This window comes from Chaetodon auriga, chromosome 4 (genome assembly GCF_051107435.1).
Source record: "Chaetodon auriga isolate fChaAug3 chromosome 4, fChaAug3.hap1, whole genome shotgun sequence".
Taxonomy (NCBI): Eukaryota; Metazoa; Chordata; class Actinopteri; order Chaetodontiformes; family Chaetodontidae; genus Chaetodon; species Chaetodon auriga.
The window spans coordinates 26,868,958-26,889,759 of record NC_135077.1 but is presented as its reverse complement, the minus strand read 5'-3'; the positions used below and the strand labels follow the sequence as shown (position 1 = coordinate 26,889,759).

General features: G+C 42.3%; 1 protein-coding gene and 2 non-coding genes across 4 annotated transcripts in view; 2 read left to right on the top strand and 1 right to left on the bottom strand.

The window, feature by feature from the left end:
• The window catches only part of LOC143319531 (E3 ubiquitin-protein ligase DTX4-like), a 33,503-nt gene extending 20,242 nt beyond the window's left edge, over positions 1-13,261 (bottom strand). Inside the window, exons 1-2 of one of the 2 annotated variants that reach the window (XM_076728593.1) lie at positions 13,131-13,261; positions 11,814-12,040 (exon numbers count right to left, since the gene is read on the bottom strand). In XM_076728593.1, coding sequence (XP_076584708.1) covers positions 11,814-12,024 — 211 coding nt within the window. In that variant the 5' untranslated portion in view covers positions 12,025-12,040; positions 13,131-13,261. Of the gene's footprint in view, positions 1-11,813; positions 12,041-12,309; positions 12,792-13,130 lie in introns of those variants that run through there. The other variant, XM_076728592.1, reaches the window with a different exon arrangement.
• Positions 13,262-14,228: 967 nt separating this feature from the next.
• trnat-ugu (transfer RNA threonine (anticodon UGU)) lies at positions 14,229-14,301 on the top strand. Its single transcript has one exon. It is a non-coding gene; the product is annotated as a tRNA-Thr (tRNA).
• Positions 14,302-14,896: 595 nt separating this feature from the next.
• On the top strand, positions 14,897-14,969 carry trnak-uuu (transfer RNA lysine (anticodon UUU)). The gene has a single exon. It is a non-coding gene; the product is annotated as a tRNA-Lys (tRNA).
• Positions 14,970-20,802: the final 5,833 nt, after the last annotated feature.

Here is a 20,802-nt window from a genome sequence, read left to right as displayed (position 1 = left end):
TTTATCAGCAGACAGCAGCATCTCCCCGGTTTCTGAGAGACAACGAAAATCTGGAAAGTAACATAAATCTATAGAAAATAAATAAACAATATTAGTGCACACAGAAGAACCAAGCAGCATCTGTTTTCAGTCCCACTGAACATTAATTTAACGATAATGTATTATTCACTTGAACGCAGAAAAACATTTGAAAATAAAAAATGTGCATTGTCTTTGACGTGTGTCTGAAAACGCCAGATCAGCCCTGATGTCTATCACTGAATGTCTTTATAAAATTCAGTGTTTGTGCTTACAGTTACATTCATTCAGTCATGGTAGGTGGCAATTCAGAAAAAAACCGGCAACAACTTCATAACCCAAAGACTCCTCTCAGTCTCCTCCAAGTCTCACCCTCAACTGTTCTCCCTTGAAGCTGCTGAGCACAGGAGACTGGGCGTGTGTCTGTGTAATTGTGTGTTTATGGGAATGTAGGTATGCTCAGGTGTGTCAGATAAAAGGAAGCCTTACTGGCTCTGACAGTAACGGCTGTAGGAACGAGTGTTTCTGTGTTAAACACAAATTAGTGTGCCTAACGACGCAGCAAATCATTTAATACTGCTGCTCTCTCTCAGCACCACACCCCTTCAACATGTTTCCTGTTAGTCCAGGATCAACACAAGGCGGGCTGCTGCTTTCAGATGTCACAGCTGGAATCAAGTGCAACAAGTCTGGGTGTGGCCACAGCGGATTTCTGTGTCAGACCTTCTGTGTGTTTTGGGAAAAACAGCCTGTTTCTGAATAAGCTTGACAAACAGACTTGTGTCGCAGTTGTATAGTTTAAATGTAATCTACCACTTTTATCAATATTCAAATGTACGCTGAGGATAAACGGGCCTCCCGCCACGGCTGAAGCACTCAAACTCCAGCAACAAGCAGATTTATCTATATGCCAGCAAGATGGATCTGGAGATGGCAAATTAAACGAGCAGCTCCTCGACAGTAACTATTTCACTTTTAACCAGCACAGAGGCGACGTGCCGCTGAATACATACACTTAACAGCCGCCTCGTGTAAGCGAGCACCTGCCTCGAGCATCCAGGCATCCATGCATGAATTGTTATGCAGTATGTGTGGTGAAGAGCTGGAGGCCAAAGTAAACATGTGAAATACGTGCGAACATCAGAGAGCACACGCGAGAGAAATGAAAGTGTGTGAAATGTATGAGGGGGAGAGAGAGGACAAAGAGGCCTGAGGCAGGTGGAGAAGGAGACTTGCCATCTGGTCTTTATTGTTCTCTACCACTGCTGACCCCTCCCTGCACGCACGCACACACACATGCGCACACACACACACACAGCTGCAGACTGACCACCAGGCGAGCACATGTTAGGGTGGGGTCATTGTTCATGCATGGCGGGAAGGTGTTGGTGTCCCTCCTGCCTGGAGGTCTTTCTCAACACCACTCAGCCACAACCTAATGACTTTGCTTACATTAACTCTGAGGTAAAAATCAATGGATGCCATCTGAAGAGTGTCCATTCGCTGTGTAGGTGTGTACATGTTCCTGAACGCTCACTGTTAGAACATCGCCACTGAAGCTGGGAGCTTTCATGTGTCAAACACGATGGTCCAGACAGTCACAAACGTTGCTGTAAACTTGTGTCTCAGCAGGGGAAAACACTGGAAACAGAAAGTTAGCGACAAACAGGAACATACACAGTCAACTTGTGATCCTCAAACACTTGTTGATCGTCCCAGTGAGGTTAACCACAGCAGGTCAAACCTCTAAATCTTGTTCAGGATTGTGCTGTGCTTACTTATTACCACGCAGTTCAGTTTTGTTCACCGTGAGCAGCGCAGATTGGATTCACTGCCAGCCGGAGGTTCATGAATCATTCACTTTTGCATAATATCATCAAAGCAAGCACAAGACGATGTTGAAGTCAATGATTCCACGATTTACAGGAAGTCAATCTGAAACTCTTTTTCTCAAAAGCAAAAATACCAAACAGCTTCTCCAATCTGAGAATCCGGTGCTTTTCTTCGTCGTATTTGATATTAAACTGAAAATCTTTGTTCCTTTTTTACTGTTGAACAGACAGTATGTGTCACCTTTCGTTCATTCTAACAAGTATTTTTCACTATTTCAAGAATTCTAAATACCAAAGAATTAATCAAGAAGAGAGAGAGTCCACTAATGAATCAATTAAAATCATTTGTTTTTAGAGTTAGAGCGATCACACAAAGTTCCAGTGAACCAAAAACAGCAGGTTTAATATCAAAGACCGTCAGACATGTGGAAGGAAGCTCTATGACGGGTTCATCTGCAGAATGCCAGATATCTATTTTCATAAATCATGTTTTTAGTGTGCACTTCTGAAACATCCTCTGTCAAACACAGATGTCCATACAGACGGATGAGTGAAAACACATAATGAATGCATATGCTTCCAAACAGGGCCAGAGGGCTCACTGAATGAATCCATGAGCATGAATATGCTGTCAGCCATATGCTGTGGCCTTCGCAGCCACCAGACCGCAAGCCAACTCAACACCTATGGGAGTGACAGTGCCTTCTGCTGCTCTCATCAAAATACAAGGGGCAATTTTTCAAGGACGAGGGTTCATCCTCCCAGTGGAGTTCACAGTGGCCGCACACCCTTCTGCTGTTCTTTCAGCCATTTGTACATACATTTCTAATTCTATCCAAGAAAAACGAAGGCCAAATTTGAGAAAATACCATTAGTTGGCAATGCAGGAAAGACAATATGTTGGTATTTTAATGAGGTCAGACCTCAAAAATCTATATCTAATGAAACTGCTTTGTCAATGGAACTCAGTAAGCTTCTTATACAATTGTAGAGAGACGTCTACCTCTGGAGGGACAACCTGGACAGTGGACCATCCAGCTGCTATCACAGTCACAGTGGTGAAAACAGAGTAGGGAGGAGCACTTGATGCATCAGTGAGAGGAGTGAGAGGGGTGCCACGAAATTCGACACACTGGACATTTTCCAGACTTCTACTCCCCACACACACCCACACACTCATACTCGTTCTGGGCTTCCCTGCCCATGCGACTCTCCTAAATCAGCCACGAATGTTCACCAGAACTTTGTGACCTCATGCCTTTGTGACTTAGCATCCACCCATCAGAGGAATAACAAGCTTTTCCTCACCATCTCTGTCATGTTTTTTTTTTTTTCTCCGTTTCTCGCCCCTGAAAGCTTGGCGTGTCCCAGTTTGAACCCAGAAGGATTTGTGTCCTGACCCGGACCATGCCCGAGGAAAATCGGATGAAATTGCTGCTATTTTACTCATGATAACTTAAAGCACTTCTCGGAAATATTCCTTGACCTCTAGCTCCACTTCTCCACTCATCATCCTCAAACGGCCCTGAGTCCCCATGAGCAGCGCAGGGATGAAGGATGGGGGATGGTTGTGAAAATGATTCAACTGATATATAGTACGTGGGTCTCTATCGAGGTTTAGTATCGAATGTCATTTTTTCCCCATTCAAACTTCTGCTGACGGTTTCAAGCTTCAAACGTCTGTTGTCACATTTTCTAAAATCAACACCCAAAAAACTTTCTCAAACAAAATCCTTAATTTGAATGAAGTGATTAAATGAATCAGGCATTTGGTGAATTCTGACATCTGGAGTTACTGGAAACTGGATGACATGAGTCACATGAAACACTCCTCCACAGCCACCACTGGAATCTATTTCTACAAACAATCTAACACTGATAGTGTGGCCTAATCTTTATCTGCAATTGTACAGAAATAACGGGGTTAGACAGAATGAACAGACATAAAACAAAAGCACTCAATGTCAGAGTTATACTGAAGCTTTGAACCATTTGGTCCAGCCCCACCAGCAACAGAGAAGCTGAACCAGTGGGATCATTTTCCCAAAGGTTACATTGAGGAGGAAGAGGAGCCAGAGGACAAAGCAGGAACGCGACAGAGGAGAAGAACATGGAGACGGAAACAGAGAGGACAGAAGGTCAAGCTGGCCTGGAACCTTCTTTATCAACCTCTCTCACACAGTCCCATCTCTTCCTCGGCTTCAGATTCTACTTTCCTCTTTTCTTCATCACCAACTTCCCACTCCCTTCCTCTTTTAATTTGTTTCTCTTTCTGTCTGATATCATCTCTTCTGCTGATGTCCCTTTTTCTTCTTTTCTCCACTGACTTCAACTTTTGTTTCTTTCCTACATGAGCTCAAACCCTCTTCTTTGAGTTCCATCCATCCACAGCTGTATTTCCAAATGTTGGGACAAATTTACAGCAGCTTCTGGGATTGAGGTGTGTTTCCATCACTGGTGTGGAAGTGAATAAGTCTTCCTGGACAGAAAAAAAACAACAACCTTCTTCATCCTCCTGTAGAACTCGCTACTTAGCTACACCCATTATAAAACGTGACAGATAAGTAGCGTTTAGCATGGATAAAGAAGCAGCTATTCAGGTTTTTTGTCAACTCTTTAATAAGTCATAAAGGTAGGCGTGTAATGGTGCAGACTTACCCCAAACTAAAAAAAAACAGTAGCTCCTACAGTTCCCATAATGCAGCTCACTAGACAGACCTTCCCTGCCTTCTACGAGTCCACTTCTTTCAGTCCACACACCTGCAGTTTGCACCACAAACCACGCTTTCTGCTCCAAACGTTAAAGTCTGAAGCCCAAGCAGAGATAACCCTGATGACATCATGGAGGTTATTTTGCTTTAGTGTAGAAAGGTCCCTCCAGAGCCACAGTAGACAGTATACCAGTGTTTTCATGGGCTGAGCAGTACTCCTCATGACAGACTGAAGCTCATATGTAAAATCAGAGGAGAGCACCATTTCTGTAACTGTTGTGAAAAACGCTGCCTGCTTCAGCGTCGACTGAAAACGGCAGACCGGCGGATACATCACTCGCGATTGATTGGTCGGGGCAAAACAAAACAAAACACCTCCTCCCTCCCAACCACACACAGGCTAACATCGCTTTCTATCTAAAACTCACACCTTCTCCGGCACCGCTGCTGTCTTTTCATGACCATTCCTTTTTGTTGCTTTTCATGTCTTTCCCTCCTTGTGAGCCCCTCTAAACCCAATCACATGAGAGTCATCAGCCACAGGTAATCCTCTGTGTGTGTGTGTGTGTGTGTGTGTGTGTGTGTGTGTGTGTGTGTGTGTGTGTGTGTGTGTGTGCGTGTGTAGATTTGGTGCTTATGCCTCATCAGAGCTTCACAGTTATGGATTCGATCTGGCTATGGGCAGAAACTGTGGCTGCTCTGTTTTGAGGGTGTGTTAGGGGTGAGTTCAGCTTTGTTTTTGGGCTGTTGAAAACGAAGGAACTCTCTAGACTAAGAACTTGTGAGGCAATCTGTTGCTTCCTGTAACTACAGTGAGATGCCTGATACAGCAATGAAGCAGTGACAAAAATATCTATTGTTGTCTTCACATGCTTTCAGACACAATTTATCTGCAGACTGTGTGTGTGTGTGTGTGTGTGTGTGTGTGTGTGTGTGTGCGTGTGCGTGCGTGCGTGCGTGTTGCGGTGCAGGCAGTGAGCGGTGTCCCCCCGGAGGCCTACACAGTAACCCAACACGCAGAGTTTCACAACATCAGCGCAGAGAGAAAGGGCTGCGCTCTGACCCTCCACCCTCTTCATCGTCTTTTCTCTGGGTTTCCTTCCCACTGCTTCCTTGTGATTTATGATGTGACCGCGTAGAACACAACAGACCAGGCAGCCGCCAGCATGCTACCTTCAAGTTAAGTTCAAGTTAGTTCTTCCAATCAAGAAACAGAGTGATTTAAATGCATTTGTAGAATAAAAGATGCTGAAAGATAATCATAATAACAGTAACACGCTTTAGTTCTGATCATTCTGGAAAACTTTTCATGGATCTGCCTCGACAGCTGGATGCAAAAAAAGATCCTGATTAAGACCAAAACCCATCTTTAATGTGCAGTGTTATAAGCCAAATTATCCACCATCATCCCACTTATCTAGATGAAAGTCTTCACACAAGCCTTCATCCTTTCATTCTCCCCTGTCATCTTTTTTTCCAGTCACATTCATCTTCCTCCTTTCTACATCATGATTTTGAAGCCGTCTCATTCTCTCATCTTCTTTTCTTATTCTCCCTCCAGTAATATCCTTCCTTGCTGTTTAACTTCCTGCTGCCGTCTCCACACTTTGTTCACCCCTCTCCCCTCTGACTTTGTCATGCCGCCTACTCTCTTCAGCCCTCTCTGTCTTTCTCTCTACTTTGTTTCACCTTGAAAGAGTCCAGTCCCCTGAGTTTTGGGTTCAGAGTCAATTTTCAGCTTCATAGAGTGTGAGAGAAAGAGGGTGATGGAGGAGAAAAGAGAGAGATAGTGAGAGACAGATCAGGTGGACCAGAGGACGTATGACATAAAGCAGAGGCTTCACAGCGAAAGAAGTTGAGACCATAACTTTAATGGTAGACGACAAAGAGAAAAAAAAAAGTATCCACACCTCCACTCCAGGAAGCACTGGCTTTGAAACAGCACACATTGATGTAAAGTCACATAGTTCTTATTAAACGTTGTGCAAAATCTACACTGATACAATTTACATAAACATAACTCTATGCGTTACATTAACGCTCAACTTGGACTTCTTTCTGAAAAACAGTACTGTGTTTCTAACAATAACAGACTTGTGTATATATATTTAAATTGTTATTTTATATGCTCTTATTTTAGTAGATGTGTCATATTTTAGTAGATGTGTCATGCACCAATTTCACCAGAAAAAATTCCTCGTATGTGTAAAAGCATTCTTGGCAATAAAGCTTTTTCTGATTTCTGATTCTGATTTCTTCTTCTCTGTTAAGTTAGGAAAACAACAGTACATGTAAACACCAGCACAGTCAAATCAATTATCACAAAACAATGTCTACCTTGATCTCCAAACTACCGATAAAACAAGGAATCTGTGTGTGTGTGTGTGTGTGTGTGTGGATGTCCTCCTTCACACATCTTAAGAACCGTTCAACTGATCCACTTCACACTTGGTGGGTGTATTGCTGGGGGCGCAGGGCCATGAAGATTTGAATTAGGTACAAATTGGGCACTCGACACATTCAGCATTAATATATTTTGAATATATGCGTGAGGTTTGGTGAGAATTCAGGGCTTCTGAGTTACTGTTAATGCAAAGTTTTCTGACTGCAGCAGCTTCAAATTAAACGCATTAAACTGGCAAAACAGGGTGAGTTTTATGAAGTAGTCAGAGGAAATGCAAAATGTTTGACACTGACCGCTACTGCATCAAAATGTGTCTAAAACGAGCTCATTTTTGTGAACCAGCTGCTGTTGGCAGACTAATGCCGTGTGCATCATCTGATCAGATGATGGCAGCTCACACAATGATTGAAGAAGGGTCAATTATTTGACTTTTTTTATTAAAACATTTCTGAAACTGAAATCTTAAGAATTACAACTTTGACACTCTCCCTCAAAGGCATTGGTTATACCTAACAAGGTGCCAGCTACTTTAATGTGCTGGCACAGTGGTTATGATGCTAACATGAGCTACCGTCAATGTATGTCAGACTATCATCTGTGACATAACTCGGGACAGCTATAGCCTCAACATGAATTCATTAAATCTATCAGTAGTAATGTAAAGTTAAGCAATTAGCTGACAAAAAGTCTGGAACTGGTGACATATTGTATTTTTGTGTGTTTTTTTTTGTGTGTGGGTCTGCCAGCTGCATCTAGAACTGTGCTAGCTGCATCGCTTTGCAGGTCCATGACATTGAGAAGGCTGCAAGCAGCAATACACGAGAGGCCAAATAATCAGCCCACTCTGAACAGGCACGTTTTGATCTGGTGCTGCACTATTAGAAACTAAAGAGGAGTGATGAAGTTTTACAGCCGTTCCAGAGTCATACTACCATCGTACTTCTACAGGAACTGATGAGTCAGCAAGCTTTCCTACAGGCAGCACGTTCGCATGCACGTCCGTAACAGTCACCCACTGCTCTTGAAGCTGATTTCTTAAACCCCACATAAACACAGAAACACAGTTTTCTAAAGCTATGCACATGATAAGAGCACCTGCACGACAGACTTCAGACTGAGGTTGACAGAATTCATCAGTCATGCCAAAACACCACGTGAGTTACAGCAAGAGCAGACATTAAAAAACCCACCAGGAAGCATCTCATACAGTATCGTGTAAGTGTGGATTTAATGTGGTTTCCTGATAAAACCTGAAGGTCTCTGTAACCATGTGTATGTAAATGCAGTCAGTGTCAATGTTTGGTTCCACTCTACGACTCTAATACCCCTTTATTGTCACCACAATCCATCCCCTCCCCAGCGTCTCTGGAGAGTAACCCATCCAAAACCTGCCCCCGCCTCTACCGTGACCCTTATGCCCCAGGGCATTGTGGGGGTCTGGGAATGTGTCTCCTTCAGCAGGACCAGCTGGGACAAGAAGAGCAACATGCTGCAGGAGCAGCAAAGACGCCCTCAAAGTTTGAAAAACACCCCTCAAACAAACTGATGACAAGTCAGTCTTTAACGTTCCTAAGAAACAAAAATACATTTAATATAATATATAAAGCTGAGCCCCTCCTCACATTAGCTGAAGTCCCTTCTCAACTCCTGTCTCATGCTAAACTACAGAAGACAAATCCAACCTCAAACCCAATTCAAGAGACTATTCCGTCTTCCGTCATAAGCAACCATGGTAAATTTCATATGTTGCTGGAACGGTACCTGCTGGTTCTCTCTGAATTCATATTAAGGGCTCGGCAACAATCATATGCTTAATTTGACTTCCCTAATATGAATATATTGCATATAATATCAGAGGGATTCTGCTCAGAGGCTCAGGAGCTCTCCTCCGACCACACCTGACAGTGCAGCACGATGGAAGAATTGAGAGGGACCTGGGGGGAGGATAGAGGGCAGCCAGTTCAAAACTGTACATCTTGTTGCTTGCTGTGTTAAAGTGGTAAAATCAGATGTCCTTCTCACAGACTCTAATGCTCCATCAGTATGCAAGCCCCAAGAAGACTGAGCGAGCCTGTCTGACAGGCCTAAAGCCCCGTGTGCAGCCGCTTCATTTCCAAGTGAGAGAAACCGAGTCGGAGACACGTTACAAATACTTTTGTAAAAACCTGTCAAGCTCTCTACTCGGTATTGCTTTGGCATCTTCAGGCTAAATGCATTATGGAATGCACTTTTTGAACCTGTATAACTCTGAATATGCATTCTTTTAAATACATATTCAGTGCGGTCTTACTGAACTCACCGACGGTGAAGCTTTCAGAATATGCCAGTACTGTACTTCAAGTGGTCAGTTCATCTAATTAAAGAAAGATGAGAAAAGATGAGCTGAGCTGATCCAACACTAACAGCTGATGGGCTTCAAACATTTGTATAATATGCAGATGGGAGATTTCAGAACTGAAACTAATGTGACGTGATCAGAAAGACCGTATTTCTCGACACACCGGCGTGCAGAGTCAGTGGGAGAAACAGTTTCAGCTCAGAGCTCCACTAATTCATCTGCTCCTGATGTTTGTGTGGCTTGAAAAGACATTATCCTGACAGCTGGCCGCCCAGCCGCCCTCAGCAGAATCCCCTCACTGTTCAGGCAACTCCCAGGACTTCACCTCTTGAAAGAGGACACTTTAACAAACACAAACCAAGAGTGCAAATTACTGCACTGTGAGACCTTTTCCAGTCGTCACCTTTATACGTGCAATCATGAGATTCACTACAAGTCACAGTTAGGATGCGGTATTAGTGTAACTATTAGTGTCACAGTTTATGGGACTGCCCAGACAAAACCTCCTTCATCTTTCTTCCCTTCATCTTCTACTTTACCGACCTTGCAGCAACCAACGACATCAGACCTACCAACCCCTCCCCATTGCCTGCAAGGTCTGCTCTGCTTCTCAACACCCTCCAACTTTCACCTCCTGTGTGTGTGTGTGTGTGTGTGTGTGTGTGTGTGTGTGTGTGTGTTTGTCACAACCAAGAAACACATCTGTTCAACAAAATCCAACAATGGTGGAGGAGCGAAAGTCAGAGAGAGAGAGAGAGAGAGAATACAGACTCCTCAATTATCTCACTCCTCCTGCAACAACCACTCCCACTCCTTCCACAGCACCCCCTCTCTCACACACACACACACACACACACACACACACACACACACACACACACACACAGCTTTCTGTCTCTCCCATGTCAAAGCCAAAACCGAAAGGCCCTTGGGACTTTTGCGTATTGACGAAACTACACACTTGCACAAGAGAGTGGGAGAGGAAGGGTGAGAGACCCCGGGGAGAGGGAGACAGAGGGGGGACAACTGGAGTGAACTCTCTGCTCATTAGGCCTTGAAATATTCCATTCTTCCCACAGAATCAAGGTCTCTCATTCTTCGTGTCAGGAGTGTGGAGCTGCAGCTGCTCCACGCCATCATACTGTTGAATCTCAACACAACACAGCCACCACACACATGCACGCACGCACACACAAACACACACACTTTCTTTGCGTGTCGGATTGACAGAAGGTCCACCATACTCTAAACTTTGAAAAGGGACTGAACCAATACTTGAGTTTACTGAGCAAATCAAGGGATTACAACGACTGTGTAGTCAAACAGAGTTTGTGTAAAAACCAAACTAGCAGCTATTGTGACGCTGCTTTCTCGTGTTGTTGTTGGCTTGTAGTCACCGATGTCATTTCCAATCAATGATCTTTTGACCTTCTTTACACACGTACATTCTATAATACGCCATAGTACAAAAAGGCAATATTTTCCTGCCTCGAGAACTCCATCCAGCCTGTATGCTGTGTTACTGCTGAGCAGAGGTGAGGAGAAAAACTAATTCAAGATAGTACTTTTAGAGAAATTCATTCTCCATAACGCCTCTGCATATTTCAACAGACTGTTCTGTGCTGACTTCATCCTCAATGTTACCTAAAAACTCGATGCTGTGATCTAAATATGAGCAGAAAAAGAGTGTGGCCACTTTTCTCTAACAATTCAAAATTAAAAGGAAAGCGTGTTTCCTGGTTATGTCACGGCTTCGTTTGCAAACGTGATGACTGTTACACCCCAACAACTGCAATTATGACAAACTGGACAACAAACAACATGCTACCTGCTTCTCCCATAACTCAAACTCCACAGTGATCAATGTTAGTTTGATTTAAAGGCATAACTGATCATTTTCAACAAATCCATCCATGCTGATTCCTGCCTTTGCTTTCTAATCAACCCCAAATCACAAGCAGCACCTCCTCTGTGCATACTGTACACGAGCCGCTGAGAACAATCCAACTTTAGTGTAGCTACACTGAAAATAGCCAGATGAGCCATTTTACATTTAGACTAAAATCCGAGACTATAGAAATACAAAGTGCTTTACTGTGAAAACACAGAGTGGGTGTCTCTTGCACAAGACCCAAATAACCTTGCCTGGTCAACATCTGGTGGACAACAGCAGCATCACAGGGCAGAGCAACTCAATCTCAAATAACATTCGCAATTTCTGATATCAGGGGTTCAGTCAGCAGAGACTACACTTCTGCACACACAGCATGGAGACACAGCGGTGAGTTTTTAGGTCAACAGTGATTTAAGGCGTGATTGTTGTTAAAAAGCCAAGACTGATGAGCAGCAAACCCACAGATGCCTCAGAAGCAGACTGTTAATGGACAACACCTGAAGGTGCTGCGATGCCATTTCAAAGGCAGTCATAGCACAGTTTTATGTCTCTGATCCCTCGATAAAACACCCAAACATGACAACTTCGTACAGTGCCAGCACCTTCCCCGTCTTACCTGTGTCCTGTCTGAACTGGTGCATGGACTGGAGGTCTATGATGTACGGCGAAAGCCGGCTGTCCACCTGGCCGAGGACCACGCTCCCTCCGCGGGGGTCGCTGCTCCGGATGGCCGCCTCGATCTGGTGGGAGACGGCGGGGCTGTAGGGCCGCCACCGACCGTGTTCGTTCAGCCATTCCCACACCACAACGGCAGAGGCCAGGAGCATGTTGTTACTGTTGGCCCTGGAGAGAACAGAAATGATGAAATACCAAGAAAACGCTCATTTGTTCGCTGGAAGTATCGCTCAGAGATGAGTGCAGAGAGTTTGGCTGGCAAAACGCAGCCTGTCTACTGGAGGCAGAGGCCAGCCTCACAGCAAACAGCAACACCATTCCTTTTTCATTTCGATCAGCTTTAATCTGGACCTTTCCGGGGGTCTTTCCCCCCGTGATGAATGAGTAAAGGCAGACTGGAGCCCAGAGTGAAAACAAAGCCTGGTTTTTTAGCTTACATGGAGCCGCGGCTGAGCTAACGCCGGCAGAAAGCCACACATTCTTCTACAAAGACCCGAGCTCCTCGCATGGCCCAGCGGAGAAGGAAACCACGGTCCTCGCCCGTCTGCCTTCGCTGAAACACCGCAACACGATGTTAAAACAGTCCCCAAGTGAAAAGACAGTGAAGCGGCCTAAATGTTGTGATATATAAAGGCTGGTTCTTGCTCCAGACACACCGATAGCTCCTCCGGCGGGTCGCTCCTCTCCACCAACGGCCTCACGTTCACGGTTCTTGCCGTCGTGTCGTGGGGAAAACGCGTTTAAAAACAAACGTTTCGGTTCTTATTTCTTGTACAGGATGAATTAGACATGGCTGCACATAAACCCCGACCGAACCAGGCTCGGTGGGACACGGATAGCTCCAGCCAGTGTGTGTTTTCCTCCCGTAGTTTGGGGCGTAGCAGACTGAAATGTTGAGAAAGTAGCGCAACCTCAGTCGTAACGACTCTCTAACCCGGGTCACATCAGAACTAACCCGTGTCACATCAGAACAGGTTCAGCTGGTCTGCATCACGGGAACACAACACTGGAGAGACCTAAAAAGCAGTGTGACTAAAACACTGTTCAATATGCATTCGATGCTTTTCTGTGTTTTCACATTGATTTTAAAGCGATTGGACACTTTTCCGTACCCGTCGTCTATCAAGTTGTGAGTCCAGAGCTGATCTAAGAGCAGTCTCACAGCGCTGACTGTTCTTTCTTAACTTGGCTCATATGGTGTGTTTAAATGCCATCTTCACCACTGCGCTCAAAGCGTCGGCCCGACGTCAAACATTACCTGCTGATAGGAACTTCTGGGTCCGCTCTCTTAGGCCAAGAGACTCGTAACAAAATCCCGGATCCTCACAGACCTCCTCCTGAATGAAATCGACCCTTTCGTCCTGTAGGCTCCACCATGGCTCTTTCTTCCTCTGCCTCCAGCCCAGGTGGTCGCACAAAGCCAAATCCCCCTTCTTTCTTTTTATATAAAAAAAATACAAAATCCAAACAGAAGAATTAGATCCCTCCCTTACAAATTAAGGGCAGGAAAATATTACAGCCATGACGCGTTGATTTAAAACTGCCATGTTTTTCCTAATGCTATCCTTTGGCGTCCATCTTTACCCTATTCAGGAAAAACTTTGAGTGGGGCTGCAGAGGGGACTAGGAGGACAACGGCCCCCCGGCTCCTGCTCCTCACCACGCCTAGGAACCCCCCTGGTGATGGTGGGCCGACAGCCAATAGAAAGAGGGGCCCCAAAAACATTTCAAGCTAAGGGTCCCCCTGTTGAACTAAGCAACATCACCGTCTTACATTTAATATGCCTTCATTTAACCTATTTGATATACCTTTCTTTGAATTTTGTCTATTATTTTTCGCCATCATTAATTATAACAATTTCACACTTGCGTAGGTGAAATATGATTAAAGACATGTTGTAATTCTGGTAGTTATGTTGTAATGACTCAATTTTTCTTGAGATCTTGTTCAAATTCAGTGGCAGGCAACTTCTTTTGCTGAGTCTGGTGTCAAGATTGAGGCGTTTGCGACGCAGGAAGTCTTTTCGAAGGTGGTCGCATGCTGCCACCTGGTGGACATATGAGGAATGTCATCTACTTTGTCGGCAGGTTCCAGTTGAAATAAAGAAAGTAGAATGCAGGTGTCTGGGTAGTTCTTGAAAGCGCTTGTACAATCTAATGTCGTCAGTTAATGCCAACAGATGACAGGTGTGCTTGTAACTTTATTATTGTGCCGTTATCTATTGACAGTTCAATATAGGCTCTTACGTCGCCCCGCTGTGTTGGCCTTCTCCTTAACAATAACATAAAAAGAAATACCTCGCAGCAAACGTGTAAGAACACTTAGTAACCTGTGACGTCGACAAAGAGACACACAGGCTCCATAGCTCAGGGGTTAGAGCACTGGTCTTGTAAACCAGGGGTCGCGAGTTCAAATCTCGCTGGGGCCTAAACGTTTTTCATTCATCGTGGTACCTAGCGGAGGTTTTTCGTGATCGATAATTTAGCTATGACATAGCCTTAATCCTTTGAGAGGGCGCCAATGTCTCTTTCCCCAATAAACGCTGTCAATGCTGACAAGTCAAATTTGTACAGACTTGTTATTCCAAATAATTGCTGTTACTTTAAGAACACCTTTTCCTGTTCTAAATGGTTTATGCGAATAAAATACAAATGTAAAGTTTTAGAAGTGGGCTAAGCTACTGTTAGTCTTGAAGTTGTCCTTTGTGGGTTGTCTCAATTGAAATGGTGCATTTTTGGAATGGAAATAAATAGAAAAGAGGACGGTAACAAGCTGTACCAATTCTCTGCACTTGCAATGTTAACACTAGCAAACATATCATAATATTAAGTATTTACTCAGGTTATTCAGTAAGAGCAAAAGCTTGTTAACTTTCCCACTGGTAAGGTGGTGTTTTATTAAGGTGAATGTAAATAACTACAAATCAATTTTGACACATTATTCTCCTTAGCGGTCTCTGGCAGCGCAGACCAGAGCATCGAGTATCGCTCTCTAATTGTATAGATACTCACGACTTTGTCAGAGCCCGGATAGCTCAGTCGGTAGAGCATCAGACTTTTAATCTGAGGGTCCAGGGTTCAAGTCCCTGTTCGGGCGGTGAGCTTTTGCATGTACACCGTTTCTCCTCTCCAAGATTAGGCAAAAAAAATCAAAGTGAATACAAAAAAGGCCAAACGTTTTTAGTGGTTTATATACCAAAATGGCAGCTTTTCAACTCACACTTTGTATATATGGTCTTGCAAAGCTTATAGTACTGGACTTATTAGCACATGTGAATATGTTCAAAACAAAGTTATAACTCTTCAACACTATTCAGTCTACAATTTGACCCTACATTGACACTCAGAAGAAAGATGCAGATTTCATTACAGGTCCTTTAGCAACAATAACATGCACAAAAGAATACAATTAATATAATACAAGAAAGAGCAGGAGTGACCAAAACCAATCACTAAACAAACTGGTCAGGAGAGCTGGCTCTGTCCTGGATTGCCCTCTGGACACCACTCCACTCTACAACTCCAGCATCATTCAGTGTAGGGTTGTGTTGATGTTGTTCTCACATCACAACATCAAAAACCTACTTTTTGCAGTACACCATTATTTATGTTAACATATGCTAATATTATTCTATTTTTATAGTCTTCGGTCTATAATTTGCAGAGCCTCCACAGTTGTTTTTTTTTCTTTTTATTGTCCATTTGTTCTACTTTTTTTCTATCTCTCGTTTTTACTCTTTCCCAGCATTTACAATTTCCCAGCATGGAATGAATTACGTTAAGTCATTGTATTGTTAAGGTGTAAAATGCTAGTAGGATTCCAAGTTTGCATGGTTGACTGACCTCTTGTGCACAAGTGGTACTCTGCTCACTGTGCACTGAGTTGATAAAGAATAATTAATAATTTGGGACAGTAAAGAGCATATTTACCTTACAAAAATAAAACAGCCCAAAGATTGGTTCACTTTTTTTTGTTTTGTTGTGTTTTTTTTTTTTTTTTTATTAGAAACATCTTGTCGGCCAAACTGAACCTTATGATGAGCAGACTTTGGCCCATGGGCCTTACTGTGGGCAGCCCTGTACTAGAAGCAACTGACATCCCTGCATCGACCCCATAGACAGAAAACATTGTTTATGTATTGTTGGAAGCCGTTTCATCTTCTTTTTAGGTGTTGTTTGCAATATGGTTCTCACTGGTAGTCTGCTTGTTTGACTTGGTTTTCCAGTGGGTGATGCAAACAGCCAGCACCAGAATCAGCAGTCCAAAACTCACAACCATACAGTACCAGTGGTGAAGGAGAAACCAAGGCGGACCTGAAGATAAAACTGAAGAATAGAGAGAGACAAAATGAAGATGAGGCTTTTGTTTGACTTTTTTTACAGCTATCTGTGAAAGCTGTATTTAATGAAATCAGATTTCATTCTCAGATAATGACACTTTTCCTGAAAATAGCTGCTCTGCATTTCCTCTGGCTGTATTATGAAGTATATTATGATAAGTGTTGAGGGGGCCATACTCTTAGCCGCACTGCTACTATATGCTGCTAAGTTGTGCTTAGCCAAAAGTCACCTTTTTGGATTTGCAGTTTGGGAACTGCCATATAACTATAAAACACAATGTGAACTGCCCAGGTCAAGAGAGGAGTATGTTTGCTACAGCCTGAGGATGCCTACACCTACAAGCCAGATGGCTACTATGAGCTATAGAAGGATGCATGCATGATACAGACTGCAAATGAGCCATGGCCATTGCACTACATTCTTTCAACAAGCAATTGTGCATGACAAAAGAACAAGGTCTGGATTGCCTTAATCACATTCTGTACATTACCTTTGAATGGGATTGGTGTATAAACATATCTGATGAACTTGTGTCAGAATTACCAGAGTGCAAAATATATTCTCTTACCCTGAAGCGTTGTTCCCCTTCCAACTGTTAAATGTGTGTTCACATTAGCAATACAGTAGTACATCCCAAGGTCGCTCTCCTCAACAGTAGTGATCCTCAGTGCCAGAGATCGGTTCATCAACCTCACTGAGAAACGAGGGCTAAGCTGAAACCCTGAGAAAAAGGTTGCACTCAGTTGAAGGCATATCAAATAAGACTAGCTCTTGTGTAATTAGAACTTGCAAAGCTGTTCCTCCTCCCAAACTCAGTCAGTCTCCTGGAAACAGCTGCAGGTATGCCAAACCCCAAACTGCATTTTCGGAGGAGTCAAGTGACAAGCTGCTATTTGTCCAAGCTTCCAATCAAATCCTCAATCATCTCTGGTCTGTGGCACCATCTTGACTTTTTGTTATGAACTGAGATGCATTACAAATTTGCCACTTCAATAGTTTGATGTAGTATGCAGGTTACTTATAAATTTTATACTCACTACAGCCTTAGTTCAGTTGAGTGTTGAACTAGAGTTTAGAGCAAATCAGCATTTGAAATCATGAATTACCTTGGACTGGTTTTCCTTCTCTGAGGCTAGCACAGAGGACCACCGTGGGAGTGAGATCTGGTTGATGCTTAAGCCATGTTGTATCATAAAGGTAGGAGATGTTGCAGCCCAGTGTGACTGTTGAACCGAACAGGACATGTTGGACCTCAGCAGCAGGCACAAACGTCACCCAAAACCCAGCCATGGTGATAAACACTAGAGGGCGGCAAATGGACAGTAACTTTAAAAAAGTATGCTGAGTTTAATCTTTGAAACATTTGAAATAGATGTGGATAGCACTATACTGACATAAAAAACAACATTATTAAGTAGGGCTCAGTCTGGGGATATCTCTCCTGGATCCTTTAAATTTCATTTTACTCCTAGTCTACAGTCTACAGCTATGCTAACCCATTTTAACAAAATGTTAGTGGTGAAAAAGAGAAAAAAAAAAGAAAATCCACTTGAAATCATTATCTTACTTGATAGATGGAAAAACTGTCCCTGCCATAGTTGGCCCTCGTATTCTATGAACTGTGTTTCATTCTCTGTCATCTGGTCCTTCTTACACTGTAATTTTGTATGTCCTTGGGCTGGCCTGGGTTAGCCTACATATTAAACATATAATATAATACATGTATAATATGTAACCTGTTATGAGCAACAACAAAGTCTTGCATCCTGATATGGGGTTCTTCTGTGTTTAATCAACACACTTGATTACCATGGTTGATCAGATTTTTTTCGTTATGTTGCCCAAAGCTCTGGATCTCCATTCCTAAGTATTGTAAAGTTAGCTAGTCCAGCCTTGTCTTCCCCTTCTTTATTTTATTGGAATCTCTTTTAGAAATGATATAATAATAAATGATTATTATTACGTTACCATCAACGTGCTCTTGTTTAACATTTGTAATAACCAAATAGAGAAACAGAAAACTGAGCCATCCTGTTGCTACCACCATAGTCAGAACAAACAAATCAAGCTATGACTGCGTCATTGTAATCCTCACTCGCTCTCTCATGTCTCTCTCCGCCTGCCGGGCTCAAACTTCATCTAAGAGAAGTGAAAAGTCAAATTTCCTCAACTATAAATCAGTTATTTTCTGACTGGCTATCCAAAAGTATAGGATATATTTACTGCTCACCAACAAAAATTGTCGTAATCCAGAAAGACTTCATTTTCCTTCTTCTCATCTTTGAGGGAGGTGCTCTTATGGTCTGACCACAAAGACTTCCTTTTCAAATGCCAAGCCATAGTTACTTCTATGTTTTGACCAAGTCTCTTTACCTGTAACATCTTTCAGTTCGGCTATGACACAAGTTTTCCATTTTGCCAAGCTCCAAGCAGTAATAATTTCATTTTAATCTTTTGCTCTTTTTAAATTATCTTCGTTGTTCCATCTATGTAATTACTTTTGGATTGCTTCACTTTTTTAAAAAAGTCACGTAGATTTATCTATCATCTTTTTTGTATGAATTAATCTCCAATTGTCTTATTGTCTTGATATTTACTGTCTTAGGGACACATGTAATGAACAGAAGTGTGCTATGGGAAGTAAAAACCACAAATAACAGGTAGTGTAAGAGCACCTCTGAGAACAGAACTGCAAAACATGTCTCTCTGGTAAATTATCCCAATGTGTATTGTGTTCTAGTTAGAGAACTTATAGTTTAAACATGCAACATGTAAGAATGTGAATTAATTAATTAATGTGTATTAATCACTTTGAATTTGCCAGTGTGTGATTGATTGTAATGTAACTTAAAAATGAAATCTCCTCAGTCTTTCTCTGTTGTCTGCAACAGCCTGTGGACTTGAAATGGATTCTGCTAAAATCCAAAGGACATGACATTTTGCACAATCCTTAGTGCTTTTCTTCTGCTGAAAACTGTGCAGGAACAGCCAAGTTAGCTTAGAAATAAGTAATGTCAACAAAAAACAGATCCACCACAGTCTAACACTAAGTCCAAAGTCAAAGCTAACATTATTGCATGTAATATATATTGATATTGTGGTTTTAGCTGGCTAATGTCAGCTAATATTAGCTTATTTGCTAATGTGGATGATTTGCTAGCTTGCTAACATAGCAAGCTAGCAGAGACTGGAATATCTCAAACCAAAATGAGCATCATATCAGATACCTACTACCATTATTACTAGGCCTACATGAAGGAAAGTCCTCAAAACCCATAACACATGATTGTGCAAACTTTCTGAATTTGGTTACAAAATCATTGCAGATGGACCAACTTAATATGAACCACAACTCTCACCAGGTAGGTGAGACAGGTCGTAAAACATGAGAAAATATTGTTACCTTACCTGTGGAAAAATTAAAACAATGCTTGAATTCTGTCTTTTTAAAATTACATTATCAGGTTACATTTTGTCTACTTCAGTATTGTGACAACCCAGCTTGTCTAGGCTGCTATATTATTTTCAATGAGAAAGAAAGAAATACTGTCCTCCAATGCTAATAAACAGTGCTTGCAAGGAAGTGAAAAGAACAGTCTTGAAATGTATGAATGATTCATATTATTTAGTAAGTTTGCCAATAAAACAAACACATTTTTTTTAAATAATTATCATTACTAGATAATGTCTTCTAAAATCAGGTCAAAGACCTTTCAAATGCCCATTATCCAACTTACTGCCAAGTGCCAACCATTTCTTTTCCATCAAGCTTTGGTTCAACTAAGTCTATAGGTTCTTGACCTTACTCACAAAAAGCTCCTGAGCATTATCAATCTACATTTATATAACATTAGAATCTTCCTGTTTTAGTTGAAGGCATCAAGTTCAATTGACAATTTGCACAAATGCGTTGAAATTCAACTTTGTCCAGGACAACAGATAACAATGAAGACAGACAAAAGGCTTCATATTCACAACAGAAACAAGCACAGAACAAGTTCAGACAGAAGAGCACTGCATTTCTGCAGCAGCCTTTCTACAGTCAATTGACTCAGCTTCTTTGGTCTATCATTGAGGCAGTCATTTTCCCATGAAGGCTTATAAGCTCTCCCCACTGCCCTGCAGGAACCAACTACCTGACTTTGATGAGAGTAGATCTTCTGATTCTGATTCATGTCTCATTGAAAATATTAACTATACTGTTGTGGTTTGTCTGCATGTTGATGTCACTACTAGGTTAAAGGGTTAAATCACTGTAAGGGGTGAGGAATCACAGTAATATTTTCAGAGTTTTATTCACCCAAAAATTAAAGAAACTGTTCTATAAAAAAAGCAACAAAGAGGTCAGTTAAACAGGACAAAGCTAAAAAAAAAAAAAAAGAGAACTGAATGGAACTGAACTGAAGCGGTCTAACAAAGACAAAACTAACCTAACAGACTGACCACAAGGGGAAATTATACCATGGCTGATGAAATAATATTAGAAACAAAAGGGGTAACTCAAAGACAAACACTACCAACAAACTGCACAATATAACAGCCAAAACATTTAGTCTTTCAGTATTGATATGTTGATAATGAAATATAAC